The sequence below is a fragment of the Tenrec ecaudatus genome, chromosome 10 (assembly GCF_050624435.1).
Source record: "Tenrec ecaudatus isolate mTenEca1 chromosome 10, mTenEca1.hap1, whole genome shotgun sequence".
NCBI classification, from domain to species: Eukaryota; Metazoa; Chordata; class Mammalia; order Afrosoricida; family Tenrecidae; genus Tenrec; species Tenrec ecaudatus.
In genome coordinates, this window is record NC_134539.1 from 98,285,611 (window position 1) to 98,301,950 (window position 16,340).

Here is a 16,340-nt window from a genome sequence, read left to right on the forward strand (position 1 = left end):
ACTGAAATTGCTCGTTGTTCACAGTGCCCTGTTATTAAAAGCAGGACTGGAACCCTGACATTGCCTCAAGTGTGGATACTTTGTTCCTCGTGACCCAGTGCATTCATTTTTTCAATGATTTTTTTAAAAAGAAAAGATTGCATTCAAAGACACTTTGCCCCAATGGCTGGTGTTTGCTCTTTTGGGGAGCTTCCTTAAATTTTGCAGCCACAGTGAGCTCCTCCTTAGCCCACCCTGCTTCATAGAGGGTGCAGGTTGCGGGGGAGGGAGCCGAAGATAAGATACTGGTGCCTTGGACACAACAAAGCAACAGTGAGTGTGGGAGCATCCAGAAGTGTCTGCAGCTCAAGCTTTGAGACACCTGCCGTCCTAAGTTACACCGTTACAGCCAACGCCCCTGGCCCCCTTCAGCAGCCTCTCTGACAGCTGAGACTGTGTCAGGATGCGCAGCACTCACCCAGCAAGTGCAGGTGCAGAGGAGATGCTCCCACCAGAGCAGCACTTGCCGCTGGGATGACGTTACCCAGGGAGGGGCCTGCGAGGAGGGATGTGCTTCAGAGCATTTGCCATTCTGTCCCCAGCCCCCCAACTCACAAAATGGGTGTCAACCAGGCACTGCTTCTTCCTGTCTTCCTGGTTATTAATGATTAAAATGGTATGTATTTCCTTTTGTGTGGATTATGGCGGTTCTTTGACACACGCTTGCCCATGCAGCAGAAGGTGTCTCTTGCCCTTGTTCTGTTCCAGGACAGAGGTGGAAGAGCTATGTTGGTTGGGCAAGACTTGGGTGGTCCATTGTCTTAAGGACCAGAAGAGGGGAGGGAGGGGGAAGGGGCCAGAGGCTGGAAGGTCCAAAGGGAGGAAGGCAAGTGTCTCCTTCGCTAGGTCACCCCCTAGGTCAGGGCTGGGGAACCTCTGACTCATGGGACATAGAAGGCTAACAAAATCCTCAGCTAACATCACACCTTCACCAGAGAGAAGGAGTTGTAGCTATCACATTCCAAAAAGACACCACACTCACTGCCAGTCGATTCTGACTCATAGTGACCCGATAGGACAGGGCAGAACTGTCCCTGTGGGAGTCTGAGCATTCAAGAGTATAGAAAGCCCTGTCTTTTTCCCTTTTAAAGGCTGGTGGTTTCAAACAGCTGACCTAGCAGTTAGCAGCCCATATTCTTAACCACTATGCTACCAGGGGTCTCGAGCCATCACCTTCTCCCAAACCAAACTCACTGCCCCAGAGTTCATTCTCACTCACAGTGACCCCATAGGCAGAGTAGAGCTGCCCCCCTCGTGGGTTACTGAGGCTGTAACTCTTTACAGGACTAGAAAGCCTCATCTATCCCCAGGGAAGGAGTTTCGACCAATGGCCTTGTGATCAGCAGCCCAATGTGTAACCCACACTATGCTACCAGGGGTGTGCTAATGAAATATTTGGTCAAATATAGCAGACTAATTTTGTAGGGCCCTCAAATGACACTACAACTATCTAAATGGCCCTTGACAGAAAAAGGGTCTCTACCTGTGCCCTAGATCAATCAATTTGCACATGTCCTTGAGGGTCTGGGCTAGTGAGTCCCACCCTTTAGAATCACGAGTGAGTCTTTTAAAGACCTGATTGATGGCTGGGCCTTACAGGAGATTCTGAAGGAAATGTTCAGGGAGGTCCTGAACACTGTTAGGCTCATAAGTTCCCAAGGGGTTTTAATACGGAACTGAGGTTGAGAACTCGGGGGTAGGCAGAGGCTAAGGAAGAGCAGACTTCCCTTACAGGTAGCAGAACCTCTCTGAGTCCAAACACCCAGCCTTCCATGTGCACAGCATTTTGTTGTCGTGACCTGTCACTTAGTTGGCCCCAGTTCATAGTGATTACATGTCTGATGGAACACAATGCCGCCCGGTCCCTGCACCAGCCCCATGATTGATTGAAGCCTGAACTGTTGTGTCCATAGGACTTGCATTGGCTGGTTTTCTGAAGTGCATCATTAGGCTTTCCGTTCCAGTTGACTTTAGTCTAGAAACTCCACTAAGACGTGCTCAGCACCAGAGCAACACACGAGACGCATCACCAGTAATGCAACCGGGCTTCCCTCAAGGGAGATGGGAACTCTGCCAGTGAAGCAGCAAGGCTTCACGAGCTCCACTGAGAAAACTAAACCAACGACCTGTGGCCGTCAAGTCAACCCTGACTTACAGGGACCTCGAGTGTGTAGTGTTGTTCCAACTTCACCCCCAGCTCCAGGAATCATAAGTATGGAAACCGGCTTGGACAAGAATATTCTCCGAGTTATTGGTTCAGGGATGGGCATAGATCTAAGAAGAGTCACCGAGAGGCAGTTGTGTGAGTTTTACTTGAACTTTCAACAGAGAGATATTTCCCCTTTCTTGCTGAAATTGGAACCATGGAAGTTTAGCCTGAATCCGGTAGTCATTCTGCCAGCATGGGGGAAAGCCGGCCTGGGAATACAGCCACCACAGCACAAAGCAGGACCAGGAGATGGGGAAGCCCCAGATGTTGTTGGCGTCCCTTCGAGTAAGCCAGACCTGAGCGGACACTACCCTAGGAACGTCATCTGGCGAGCCAAGACATTTTCAGTTGTGCCAGTACAATATGTCTTAGCTCTTCTGTCCTCTGCATGTGGAAGCCTGATGCCATCACCACTACCTCCGTCTCTTCCCGTTGGTCAAGAGGTATCTTCTGCTTCCTTGCGGTTCTCTTCGCATATTCCCCCTAGAGTGCCAGAGCATTGTACAGAGTCCAATCCCAATGCCCCCACACGAAGCTACCAGAAGATGTGCTCGTTAGATTTTCCACTGGCCAACAGAAGACCCGATGGCATCTTTACGTCTTTCCTTGAGCCATAAACCAAGAAGGACCTGATTATTTCCTCTCCATCCTTTTAGCGAGAGCCCTGATGGTGCAGTGGGCTACTCATTGGGCTGCTAACTTGGAGGTCAGCAGTTTGAGTCCACTATCTGCTTCGTAGGAGAAAGATGAGGCTACTCCGAGGAAGATGTACAGTCTCAGAAACCCAAGGGAGTAGTTCTACCCTGTGCTACAGGGTTGCTAGGAGTTGGAGTAGACTTTCTGATCGTGGGTTTGGATGACCCTTTTAGCAGAGTCTGGAGGTGGTGCAAACAGTTAACATACTTGGCTGCTAATCAAAAGGTATGTGTGAGTGTGCGGGGGTGGGGGAGAGGTTCTAGACCACACGGAAAACTTACTCACTGCCATAGTCGGTGCGAACTCATAGCAACAGTATAGGGCAGACTAGAATTACACCCTGTGGGTTCCCAAGCCTCTCAATCTTCATGGGGGTAGAAAGTCTCCTCTTTCTCCTGAGACCACCCTTGAAAGAAAGGCCCGGAGAGCTGCTTGCCAAACAACCAGCTGCTGAAAACCTCCTGGAGCACAGGGCAGTTCTACATGGACACACACGAGACCACCAGGTCACGGAACCGACTTGACGGCAACTACTTTTTATTGTTTTTTTTTACCCTTTTAGCTTGATTTCTGATTTCATCCCTAACCAACCAGACTCATTCCTGTTGGGCAGCGTCAGGTGATGGATAGAGCATGGTAGTGAGGTATTGAGCTTTGGTTGTGTCCCAAACCATATCGGGGCCAAGCCCCATGGTCCTTTCTTCCAGGCCCTTCTCTCAGTCCCTTGAATTGGCCTTGACCACACCACTGCTGATTCTAATAAGAACCTTCCTCCTCCCTGAAACACAAGACTTGATGCGGTGTGAGCCCTAACTCTACTCCCAGAATCCTCTACCCATGGTGTCCAGGTAGAAGCTACTGAGGCAGCCCACTGTAATCGGGTTTGAGGACCAAGTCCCCTGTTGCATATACTGGCTTGAGTTTTCATCTAGAGCATGTTGGTGGTCAATGCCTAGAGGATGCCTAACATGAGGCCTATGCTTCATGCTCTCCTGCCACAAAGGGATGTGTTCTAGGGACATGCTGACCGTATCCCTGCAGGGATGAAGTCTCGGGGGTGGGAGTAGGGGGGGAACCTATTATGTCATCATATGGAGAACCCTGTCTGGGGAATTACACTGGAGAATCAATACAACTCAAATGCACTGCTTGCAAGTTGATCCTGACTCATAGGGACACTAGAGAACCAAATCCTCTCCAACAGAGAAGAAAGTCTCCTCTTAGGCCCTGGGCTGCAACCCACATGATCAACCATTGAAAATCACCAGCAGCTCCGCAGGAGAAAGACTGGGCTCTGTACTCCCATAAAAAGTTACCGTAGGTCTTGGGGAGGAGATGAGCCAGTAAGGGTGCAACGTACCACCACTGAAACATGCAACTTTCCTCTAGTTCCTAAATGCTTCTTCCTCCCCGACTATCATGATCCCAATTCTACCTTACAAATCTAACTAGACCAGAGGATGTACACTGGTACCAATAGGAGCTGGAAACACAGGGCACCCCGGGCAGATGATCCCTTCAGGCCCAGTGGTGTGAGTGGCAATACTGGGAGGGTAGAGGGAGGGTAGGTTGGAAAGGGGGAACCAATTACAAGGATCTACATGTGACCTCCTCCCTGGGGGACGGACAACAGAAAAGTGGGTGAAGGGAGACAACAGACAGGGCAAAATATGATAATATAATAATTTATAAATTATCAAGGGCTCATGAGGAAGGGGGAAGCGAGGAGGGAGGGAAATAATGAAGAGCTGATGCCAGGGACTTAGGCAGAGAGCAAATATTTTGAGAACGATGAGGGCAATGAATGTACAAATGTGCTTTACACAATTGATGTATGTATGGATTGTGATAAGAGTTGTATGAGCCCCTAATGAAATGATTTTTTTTAAAAGTTACTGTGTCAGAAGCCTATAGCAACTCACTATGAGTCAACTTGATGACAGTGAGGTCTCTCTCAGAGCAGTTGCTGGTTTTGAACTGCTGACCCCGTGGTTAGCAGCCCAACTTCTAACCACTAAGCTATCAGGTATCCTTAGGCGAGTCAATAGGGCGTCACAGTGAGGAAGACAATAGCCTTTTAGTGCCCACTGGTGATGCCCCTATTCATCCTGAGCCCCGGAGCTTCAAGGAGGACATGCGGGCCAGGCTTGGCCTCTGCTCATTTGCTAGCTAACCTTGAGCAAGCTGCCTTTGGCTCCTGGCCACCCATTCCTCACCTCTGCCCCTGGGGGCCTCAGCCATACACCCGCATACATCTGGCTCTGTCTTCACCACTCATCATGTCACCCACCCACAGAAACCAGCAACTTCCCCTAGGCTTCCGATCTTGGTCACTGGGTAAATGACGTCACTCTTCAAGAAGTATTAGAACTAGCTATGCCCCGCCCCCTCCCGCCCCCCCATTACACCCTTGCCAATCAGGTCAATTCTGCTTCCTAAATGGCCTCAGAATTGTTCAGCCCTCCAGCCCACTGCTGCTCCAGGTCACCTGGGCGACTGCTTAGCTCATACTCTCCCCTTTGCTCTCTCCTCCCTCTCCCCTCGTTTTCAAGCCACCCCACCTTCTCACAGCCCTTGCAGTGGAAATGCTCCTTCCGCCCCAGGGTCTCAGAGTTGGCCAACTCTGTCTGACGCACAAAGCTCTCCCCCATCTTCATCCTCTCCCACTATGGCCCTCTCTGTCTGAGTCAGTCATGAATTTCGATCTCTTTTCATCAGGAACATTTTTTCCCCAAGCGCTTTGCCCATCTCCATGGTAACCCAGACACCAGTCATGGTTTCCTCGAGGTCCCCAACCCACTGTGAACTGTGTGCGCTGAGTGAGTAGGCCTATGTCTCTCTGTCCCGCTCCTCCACTGCCCCGCCAAAGGCGGTGTGTCATTGTGGGTTAGGTCAGGCTGGCAGAAAGGACAGGTGGCCTAGCTGTGTGGCAGCCAGCTCCTCTTGCATTTATTGGAACCTGCTTACCCAGCGGTCCGTAAAGGAGCTTACACCGAGTGACCTTTGGGCTCTGGTGACCTGATCCTGGGATTACCTTGGCGGGAGGTGGGGGCACACCAATGGCACAGGGAAGACGGACGGGGTGAACTGAGGAGAGCTGCTGATTGGCAGGGGCTGAGCTGGGGTTTGGGAGACAGTGAGCGTGTCTGCGGGGGGCAGGGTGGGGGTTTTGGGAGGGGGGGCTGGAAGAAGAGCATCATGGCTGCTGTCAGGGTTTCTTTTCCTTCACTTTCTGGGGCTCGAACTGGATCAGTCGCAGAATTTCTTTGTTGGCAAGGGTCCCCTCAATGAACTCCTTTTCTGTAAGTTTATCTGTAAATGGTGAGGGGGGGGGGGAGGGTGCAGGGTGGGGGACACACAAACAAAACAAAACACTGTTAGGTTATTTCCAAATGCAGCCAGGCTCCTGTCCAGCCAGAAGGTCCAGTGCAGACCAAACACCCCCCCCCCACAAACACCCCAAATGCAAATGATGAGGGCAATGAAACATACAACTTTCCTCTAGTTCCTAAATGCTTCTTCCTCCCGGACTATCATGATCCCAATTCTACCTTACAAATCTAACTAGACCAGAGGATGTACACTGGTACAGATAAGAGCTGGAAACACAGCTATTGAGTTGACTCAGACTCATAGCAGACCCTATGAGGCCAGGGTGGAACCGCAGCCCGGTCCAGAACCACTACACTGCCTGGGCTTCTGGTGCAGGCATAGCTACTATAAAGATTCTGGCTGCCTCGGAGAATACCCCCACCCTGCCTCAGCCACCCTCTTCAGCCCGAGACACTTAAGACCGCCCTCCCGCCATGAATCAGAAAATTAAAAAAAAAAAAAAAAGCTAAAGCCTGCCCTCTCTGCCAGGAGGGCCCTGCTGGTATGACACATCTCTTCTGTAGACCTCTCAGGGGCGCCCCTGTCTTGCAATAGTTTGAGGGCTTTCCAGGGTTCAAGCCTCAAGCACAGTCGGGCTAGAAGTAGGGGGCTGAGAGGGGTGGGGTCCAGAGGAGCTCCAGGGAGACAGTGGCTGTGGACATGGGGCCGTGTAGCACTTTGATGGCCAGGGGCAACTCTCCCCGAAGTCCTTCTAAGGGTCCCCTCACACCCCCTACCCGCCGCCTGAATCTACTCTGCTCCTATTTGGAAACAGGACAGGAGAGAGCGTCACCCCAGTCAGGCACTGTTTGCCACAGTGTTCTCACCAGGCTGCTGCCAGTCAGCCCCCACTCGGGGGAACCCCCCTACACAACAGGGTCCAACCATGGTGATCCACAGGGTTTGCACTGCTTGGTTGGGGGAGTAGATTTCCAATGCCTGGAACAGAACAGGTACTCAACAAAACTGAGCTGAAATGGAATTGGGTTGCCATGGGCTTATGTTCTGGGCATTTAAATCACCCTGAAAATCCTTCCTCCACCCTTTTCCAGGAGGGCAGCAGGACTGCTCCCTGCTGACCCTTGTGGCCACCCTCCACAGATCAGCCCTGGAAATGTCTGATGGGACGAGGTGTCCCCGGGCCTGAAACTGGTCAGTCTCCAGGAAGCAGCCGTGGCTGCAAAATCACAGAAGACAGACATATTTACCATCTTCCTTCTTTCCGAAGAACCCCCAGATCTTCTCCGCGCGCTTTTCTGGTGTGTTTTCATCGTGTGGAAGAAGCTTCATGTCCTCGGGCCGGATCATTTTGAAAATGGCCTGCACCAAACGCAGAGGGTGGGTGTGTCAGAAGGAGTGGGGTGGGGTGGGGGTGGGGGTGGGTGGGCATGGCTGGCGACCCTGGGGAGTTTCCTGTGCAAGGTGGACAATGACTAGAGAAGACCGCAGAAGAACGGGAGCATTCGCATGGTGGTGTTGGGAAAGAAAATGGACAAATGCCTTGGAAGGAATACAGCCAAACTGTCCCTTAGTCAGGAAGTGTGGATGGCGACACTTGGCCTCATGTCACTTGGAGGGACTCATGTTGTCTGGAGGGACTGGTCCCTGCAGAAGGACATCAGGCCTGGGAGAGTAGAGCACTGGGGAAAAAGGATAAGGCCTTCAACAAGATGGATCGTCACTGTGGCTGCAACAATGGGCTCCCACCTAGGCAATTCTGGGACGCCTCCTTTCTTCTGGTGGGCACAGGGCTGCTGGGAGCTGGAACCGACAGCCCAGCGCCTCTCAACTGCCACATCACCTGAATTTTCTGACCACATAGGCACATTATGGCATTAAAAAACCTGAAAACTCGAAATAAGGGCAACATTCAGAGGGTTAGGGAAGATGGAGGAGTAGACACAGACCACAGAGGAAGGAGACAGAACTGGTGGAGCTGGAGGGTATTTAGAATGGAGATGCTGAATCAGAATGTGTGTGAACTGCTGAATCTAGGACCGATGAGCCACTCTGAAAACCTTTGCCTAAATCTCAATAAAAAGTTTTCATTTTCATCAAAAGCTTTCCAATACCCAATGGTTTTCCAAACTTATTTAGCCAACTGTCTCCTTTTCATAAAAAAAAAAAAAAGCAGTGCCCTCCTAACGACTAAAAATATTTGTACGATCTTATTATTGTATCCCACTATCCAGGTTAAAGTGTAGATACCTGTTTCTGCAGTCCCCTTGGGTCGTTCTAATGCCCCCCCACCAGGAGCCGTATCGCCCAGTGTGGGAACCCCTACCATCATCGGCGAGATTGGGAAGTTCCACTTTGGGGGATACTGTCTAAAAGCGTGAGACTATCAAACAGTCTCGACTTGGTCCATGTGGTACTTCAGTGGTCTAGCAGGACTGGGTGGTGGTAAAGATGGCTCAGATTTATTGCACACCTAGTATGTGTCACTTTCCCCAGCATCTTGTCACCTAACCTTCTTAACTCCCCGGGTGGACTAACTCTGTCAGGAATTTTGTACCCAAAGTGGTTCTCTGTTTTGTATAAAATTTGTTGTTTTATATTGTAGGCCTGTAATTCTTAAGAAATTACTCATTTTAATCTCTCCAGTAGACATTCCAAGTTTGATAAACTTTAAGCCCTCTGGAGGTATAATTATGTCAGTAATTTTCTGCAGACTTCTCTAGTGTAATACTGCTTCTGACAGTTAACATTTACCCCGAGTAAATTGCCAGAAGTCACCCTGCCTTTTCTAGAACCTTCCATCCATTCTAGAGCCTGCACTTTGCTTTCTGCCCTACTGTTCCCACCTTATTCTTTCTTGGAATGCTTTGGAGAGAACCCCAGTCAAGGTTGGGGAAGGGGAGATGAGGGAGCATCATTTAGACATTTCCAACTGTTTTTCGGGACACAGGACACCCCTCACTTAGCACTCTACTCAGGAAGGGTTACAAAGAAAGGGGTACCGCGTGGTTCAACATTCCTTCCTGCTTCCCTCTTCCCGTGACCATACCCCTCAATTAAAGGGGCAGGAGCTGGGGCACTGCAGGCAGAGCTTGTGCCCTGTAGGAATAGGTGCAGGGACAAGGTGTCTCCAAGCTGCATTCTGGCTCCAGCTTTGCAGAATATCATCACTTCGGACACTCAAGGCCATAGTAGATCCCTGGCCTATATCCTCACAGCCGGTACCCTCAATCTTGGGGCAGGTTCAGGGTGCCAGAGAGCGACACTGCCTCCAGTGTGTTGATATCTGGGAGCATGGTCAGGCAGGGGTGATGTTGCCTGTGGAATTAGCCTGGAGGGAAAGGTCAAAAGATCTGAGGTGCAATGGAAGTGTGAATGGTCCCCCACAACCATCTGCCCCATGTAATGCAGACCCATATATACGAGTATGACAGCAGAACTATACAAGTGTGACTGCTACCACAGGCGAGGGATTAGCTTCTTGGTTCAGCAGTTTCCACTACTGAAGAATTAGAGCCGTGGGTAAGGCCACAGGAGTCACCGAATTCTTGCATTGGGCCCAGAAGTTTTATGGGTCGCCCAAGGCCATGCGCCACACAGCAGTGGATGGCAGAGCTGGAAGGAGGATCAGTAACTCATGACTCTCAGCCTCCTGCTCTGTCCAAGACCTCGTGATCTGGTGAGTCTTAGAGCCTTGGCACCGTCTTGCTGCAGTCCTGACCAGTGAGTCCTCCCTCCCTCTCTGCCTGCCTCTCCCATCAGCCTTTCCCCTTCATCTTTCTTATCCCTCAGGAACCCTCACCCGAAAACCTTTGCATCCTTTCAGTGGCTCCAAGGACTTGGCTGGGTCCCTGGAAGGTGCACATGGTTACCATGCTCAGCTGCTAACTACATGGTTGGAGGTTCAAGCCAACCCAGAGTTAACTTGGAATAAAGGTGTGATGACCTTCTGGAAAACTCATCCACTGAACACCCTATGATGTACATGCGGTCCATCTCTGACGCACAGGGGCAGCCATGGGTTGGAGTCATCTCGAGGGCAACGGGTTGTACTGGAGGACTTGACCACCATTGCAGGCCACCCCAGGGCCTCACCACCTACCCAGTTGGAGCCTGCTCTCCAGCCTGTGCCCAGATCACCAAAAGGTTCCCACCCTGAGGCCCAGGTGAAGCACAAAGCAGGGAGCACGACACGACATCATTCTTTGTCTTTCTGTTTGGTTTCTTTCCGGGAAATGATGTCACCACGACATCATTTTTTGTCTTTCTGTTTGGTTTCTTTCCGGGAAAAGGCAGGGGAGTTGTGCAAATGACAGCACGGATACAAAGACACAAAGGTACATGGAAGATGACAAACATTTCCTCTCCGGAGAGAACTTTGGAAAGAAAGCAAGTGGCAGTGCAGGGTGTGTGTGTGTGTGTGTGTGTGTGTGTGTGTGTGTGTGTGTGAAATGAAGAAGTAAAATGATACCTAGTGAAGGAAAGTATGCCTGGCATCACAGAGAAGAAAGGAAGCAGCTGGATTATCTAGGAATGGTTCAATGATGTCATGGTTGTCCTTTGGATGGAATTCTCAGAAGCTATTCAAAATATTTGTCATTCTGGAGTTGTGTGAAAGTTTGTGGGTCGAAGGCTGGTGAGGTAGAGATACAACCCCTGCAGTTGCTACACAGCTGCTTCTGCCTCGTGGTGACCCCGTAAGTCTCAGAGTAGAACGTGCCCAGAGTCATTCGCAGCAGCTGAGTTCTCAAACGACTGCCAGGCCTTTATTCCGTGGTGCCTCTAGATGGACGCGAGCCTTTTGGTCAGCAGCCAAGAGCATTGACTATTTGCACCACACAAAGATTCTGGAAAGGTCTGTATGAGTTCACAGGCATTTCTCTGGGTGACAGAATTAAAGGCAATTTTTATTTCATTGCTAGCCAGTTAATTCTGACTTAAAGTGAGCCTCTCTGACAAAGTAGAAATGCCCCTGTGTGGGTTACCGAGACTGTAACTCTTCATGGGAATAGAAAGCCACCTCTTTCTCCTGTGGAGTCACTGGCGGTTTTGAACTGCTGACCTTCTGGTCAACAGCCCAACATGCATGCACCCACTAGGCCACCCACTAGCTGCTTCAGGGGAGGACGATGAGGCTTTCTACTCCCGTAAAGAGTGACAGTCTCAGAAACCCACAGGAGCAGTTCTACTCTGCCCTACGGAGTTGCTGTGAGTCAGAATCGACTTGATGGCAGTGATTTTTTTTGAGAAAACATAACTGAAAAGTGAGGCCAGTGTGAGCCAAGAATAGATGAGTTCTGGGCTGCATGTGAAGGCAGGATGTGTCCGTCTGTCCAAAGGCTCAGCGGGACCCCACGGTTCAGTCATTCTAGAACCGGAGCCAGCAAAAACTGGGACTCAGGAGCCCCCTGCGGCTCCTTTGGTAGGTACATGTGGCTCTGCAAGAAAGTTGGAAATTAAAAAAGAAGTCTCATCGTTTCATTTATTAAAATGTTAAAGGCTCTTGTTCTGATAATGGTGATTTCATTTGTTTGGGAATCTATATTTATGGCTCTCAAATAATTTAAAATTGTTGTGAGGGACATGCTCGGCTCTTCACATCTAGGACATGAGGCACCTGAGAAAGCTGAGGCTCACAGGGTGAAGCGCCCCTCCTGCCCCCACGGTTAGCACGAACATGAGGTCCTAGAGCTTCAGATTCTGCCCCCCGCGCCTCCCCATTGTGGTGTCTCCCTATTGCTTGTTTAAAACACATTATGAGTGTAAAACTTAATTGTGAAAAAATTGGAATGTGAGTGGCTGATGTGTCTTAAAGACCTTTTGTTGCCAGGAGGAAGATGTGAAGGAGGAAGGCAGGAAGAGAAGGAGGGAGAAAGGAAGGGAAGGAGGGAGGATTAAGGGAATGAGGAAGAGGGGAAAAGGAGGAAAAGGAGGGGGAACTGGGAGGGACAAAGAAAGGAAGAAAGAAAGAAGGCAAAAGGGGACGGTGGAAGAGATTAAAAATAAACCCCCCAAACCCCCATAAATATTGAGACATACCCAGATTCTTATTCTTCTTTAGAAAGAAAGTCAGGCTGGGAGGATCTGGTTCAATGTCTCTACTCTCAGTCTACAAAAGAGCCTTCCTCGTCAAGATCCCTAGAAGCACAAAGCCTGCGCCTGTCCCCAATTCACCCCCTTGACCCAGCCCAGCCTCTCCCAAGCTCAGGGCCAGCAGTAGCAGGGGCCAGGCCCTGGGGACCCAGCCCAGAGCCCCCAGTTGCCAGGCAGGGGCGAGGGCAGAGACTAACCATGACGATCTCCTGCACTTCATTTTTGCTGATGGAGCCGTTGCCATCCACGTCGTAGAGGGAGAAGGCCCACTCCAGTTTCTGGTTGGTCTTGCCCACGGTGGTCATGTGCAGGGCAGTGATATACTCCTTAAAGTCCAGGGTGCCGTCACTGTTGGCATCGAAGCTGCGGAACACGTGCTTGGCGTAGGCCTTGGGGTCGGAGTCCGGGAAGAACTTGGAGTAGATGCTCTCAAACTCCTGCTGTGTGATGCGGCCGCTGGGGCACTCCTTCACGAAGGACTGGTACCAGGTGCACAGCTCTTCCTGCGTGAACTTGGTGTTCAGCTGCAGCTCCTCCAGGATCTCCTTGGACAGGGCCCCGCTCTTGCTGTTTCCCATAGGTGAGGCCGAGTGGGCTCCAGCCGGGAGCCGGTACTGAGTGGCAGGCTGGGAAGTGGTCTTTTGGTTGCCTGGCTCCGTCTCACTGTGAGACAGGAGAGGAAGACCTGGGGGATTAGGAGGATGGGTGACGAGATTTGTCAGGTATTTGGAAGGAGGTGGGACCCTGGAGCCTGAGATTAAAGAACCTTCTTGGGATTAAAAGAAAGTGCTGAAGGCAGGGGATCAATTGATCTTACTCCCTGGAGGCAAAGCCACTGGGAGGAGAGCACAGGAGACCAGCACCTTCAAAACAAACCCAGGGCTGCGGTATCAGTATCAGCATTGACTCTGACTCATAGAAACCCCATGTGTGCAGAGTAGAACTTCACCTTAGATCCTCAAGGCCAGCTTTTGGGGTACCACCCCCTGTTTCAATTACTGGTTGGGTGCTTAATAATTTGTGTCACCCAGGGATTCCTCCCAACTGGAATCTTGTGTCAAGCTCTAGGGCTTCTCTCTTTAAAAAAAAAATCATTTTATTGGGGGCTCATACAACTCTTATCATAATCCATATGTACATCCATTGTGTCAAGTACATCTGTACATTTGCTGCCATCATCATTCTCAAAACATTTTCTTTCTACTTGAATCCTTGGTATTGGCTCCTCATTTTCCCCCTCCCCACCTGCTCCCCCCTTCCTCTTGGACCCTTGATAATGTATAGATTATTATTATTTTGTCATGTCTCACACTGTCCAACATCTCCTTTCACCCATTTTTCTGTTGTCCATCCCCCAGGGAGGAGGTCACATGTAGATCCTTGTAATCGGTTCCCTCTTTCCAACCCACTCACCCTCCCAGTATCGCCCTTCACACCGCTGGTCCTGAAGGAATCATTCACCTTGGATTCCCTGTGCCTCCAGTTCCTATCTGTACCAGTGTACATCACCTGGTCTAGCCCCAATTTGTAAGGTAGAATTGGGATCAGGATAGTAGGGTGGGGAAGGAAGCATTTAAGAACTAGAGGAAAGTTGTATGTTTCATCATTGCTACACTGCACCCTGACTGGCTCATCTCCTCCCTACGACCCTTCTGTAAGGGGATGTCTAGTTGCCTACAGATGGGCTTTGCGTCCCCACTCTGCACTCTCCCTTATTTATAGGGATACCTGATACCTGATCCCATTGACACCTTGTGATCACACAGGCTGGTGTGCTTCTTCCATGTGGGCTTTGTTGCTTCTCAGCTAGATGGCCGCTTGTTTACCTTCAACCCTTTAAGACCCAGACGCTATATCTTTTGATAGCCAGACACCATCAGCTTTCTTCACCACATTTGCTTATGCACCGCTTTGTCTTCAGGGATCATGTCGGGAAGGTGGGCATCATGGAATATAGGGTTTCTCTTAGAACAAGCTGGTGGCTGTGAAAAGCAGGTCCGCATGGCTGGGACCCCTACCCATTGACCAGTTGACTGTGCTGTGGTGGCGGCCTGCATATTGCTGTGGTGCAGGAAAGCTAAGCCTTTTGCATTTCAAGTACCAGTAAGGTTGAAGCAGCCCCAGTGGTGCAGTGGTTATGCATTGGGCTGTGATCCAAAAGATTAGCAGTTCAAAACCACCAGTCGCTCCATGGGAGAGAGATGGTGCTTTCTACTCCCACAAAGAGATATAGTTTTGGAGACTCCAAGGAGGCAGTTCTGCCTAGTCTGACAGGGTTGCCATGAGTTGGCATCGACTCAATGGCAGTGAGTTTGGCTTTGGATTTTTGGTTTTACAAACTAAGACTGACTAGGAAGAAAGGCCTGGTGATTGACTTCTGAGGATTTGTTTTTGAAACCCTATGGATGGCAGAAGAATATTGTCCAACTCCCTTACTTTAAGCAAGGAGGAGAGATCAGTCACTGGAAGATGACCTCACGAGGTCACCTGAGTCTGGGTTGATTCTGTAACAGCAAACAACTGCCGAGGGAAAGCCACTTGCTGGGCCCACCCTGCCCTCGCTCAGTAGGGCTGAGAGGCTGGAGGTGCTCATGCACTCCCCCGATCACCCAACTCCCACCGTTGTTCCCAGGATGTCAAAAACAGTCATTTTCAAGAGACTTCCATGTTCAGATGCATGCCTGTGTATACTTATTAATGCTCCCTGGTGAGCATCATGTGAGAGAATATGACTTCTTCATGGGGGCCTCTCTCTTCTAGACCTTTGCCATCCTGTAGCAGGCGCTATCAAGAACGGTTAGCGATTGGGCAGCCTCCATGCCTGGAAACAAGCAGCCACCAATCCCAGGCTGTCTGTTGGAATTCCACTTGCTTGGGCACTTCCTTGCAGGATGATGCAAACCTGGGGGATGGGAGAAAAGTGCAGCCACAGCCAATGCCCCAAGCTGCCATTTTTGGAGGACAGTGGTGGTGGCAGGGGGATGGGGTGGGGACGCCACAGGCAGCTTCCCAAAAGAGATTTGGTTGCTATGCAACTTACCTAATGCTTTTGTTTCCAATGACTAAATTGTGTTTGTTGTTGTTTTTGTTTGAATTGTGTTTTATGGACCATACAAAATCACCCAACTGTGTGGATCAGAACGTGGAAACCGATACATAGTTGTTGGAACAAAACAAGGGGGCACAGAGCCAGGAGTAAATCCTTTTGACGCCCTACATTTTTGCCTTCACTCCCACAGAGTCCACTCCTGCTCATGGCGACTCCTATGTGTTAGAGTAGCACGCTGATCCAAAGTATTTCCGTAGCTGTTTTTCTGCAGGGAAGTAGATCACCAGGCTTTTCTCCCGAGGCACCCACGAGTATACTTGAACTTCTGGTCAGCATCCGAGTGCATTGAGGGTTGTTGGCACCATTTACAGCTTCCTTCTTTCTCCAGGAGGTCTAGCCTCCTGGGCAGGGACCCCTGTTACCGTCACTGAGGAGCTGGGGTTGGCATGGTCATAGAAAGGCTTAGGAGCAAGGAAAGTTTGCCCTGGGTTCAGACAAGGACTGCCAGAGGCCCTGGACGTTCCTGCCCTCTCCCAAGAGAAAGGGAGGAAAGAGCTGGAACCCGGTCAGAAGCAGCCTGGTACAATCCGCATTCCTGGGGTGGCGGTGCCCTGAAGGGCCCACCTAGGATGGGGGCCCTCTAGCAGCTGTGTTGATGCTGCTGCTGCAAGTGAGGGGTCACGACCCAGAGGTTTGTTTGAAAACCTGCATAAACATCTTCTGTCCAGGCAGCGTTTATGCTCCTGAAGCAAACATGGTGTTGGGGATGAAATGCGGTCTCCTGGGATTTGTGAAGTCGGTGCCAGGCAACAGCCGGCAAGGAGCTGGGGCAGGTTTGGAGGGAGACCTCGGGGAATCTCGGTGGGTCTCCCCCTCTAGGTCTTTCCATGAAGGAAAAATATATCCCGCCCAAAGACACCCCCC

The 16,340-nt window shown here is 50.5% G+C and overlaps 1 protein-coding gene across 1 annotated transcript; it reads right to left on the reverse strand.

The window, feature by feature from the left end:
• Positions 1-6,152: 6,152 nt before the first annotated feature.
• On the reverse strand, positions 6,153-12,945 carry RCVRN (recoverin). The gene is made up of 3 exons (XM_075559583.1): positions 12,565-12,945; positions 7,525-7,636; positions 6,153-6,256 (listed from the first exon to the last, which is right to left on the reverse strand). Exons 1-3 carry the CDS (start codon positions 12,943-12,945, stop codon positions 6,153-6,155), a joined length of 597 nt encoding a protein of 198 aa, XP_075415698.1.
• Between the last annotated feature and the right edge of the window lie 3,395 nt (positions 12,946-16,340).

Bases quoted from the DNA above. Each gene is read 5' to 3' on its own strand.
- RCVRN (XM_075559583.1), bottom strand. From the start codon at position 12,945: ATGGGAAACAGCAAGAGCGGGGCCCTGTCCAAGGAGATCCTGGAGGAG. The intron at 7,637-12,564 runs GTTAGTCTCTGC...CGTTTGGTGCAG, and splicing joins AAGTGCAGGAGATCGTCATG to GCCATTTTCAAAATGATCCG. The intron at 6,257-7,524 runs GTAAATATGTCT...CACCATTTACAG, and splicing joins CTTCGGAAAGAAGGAAGATG to ATAAACTTACAGAAAAGGAG.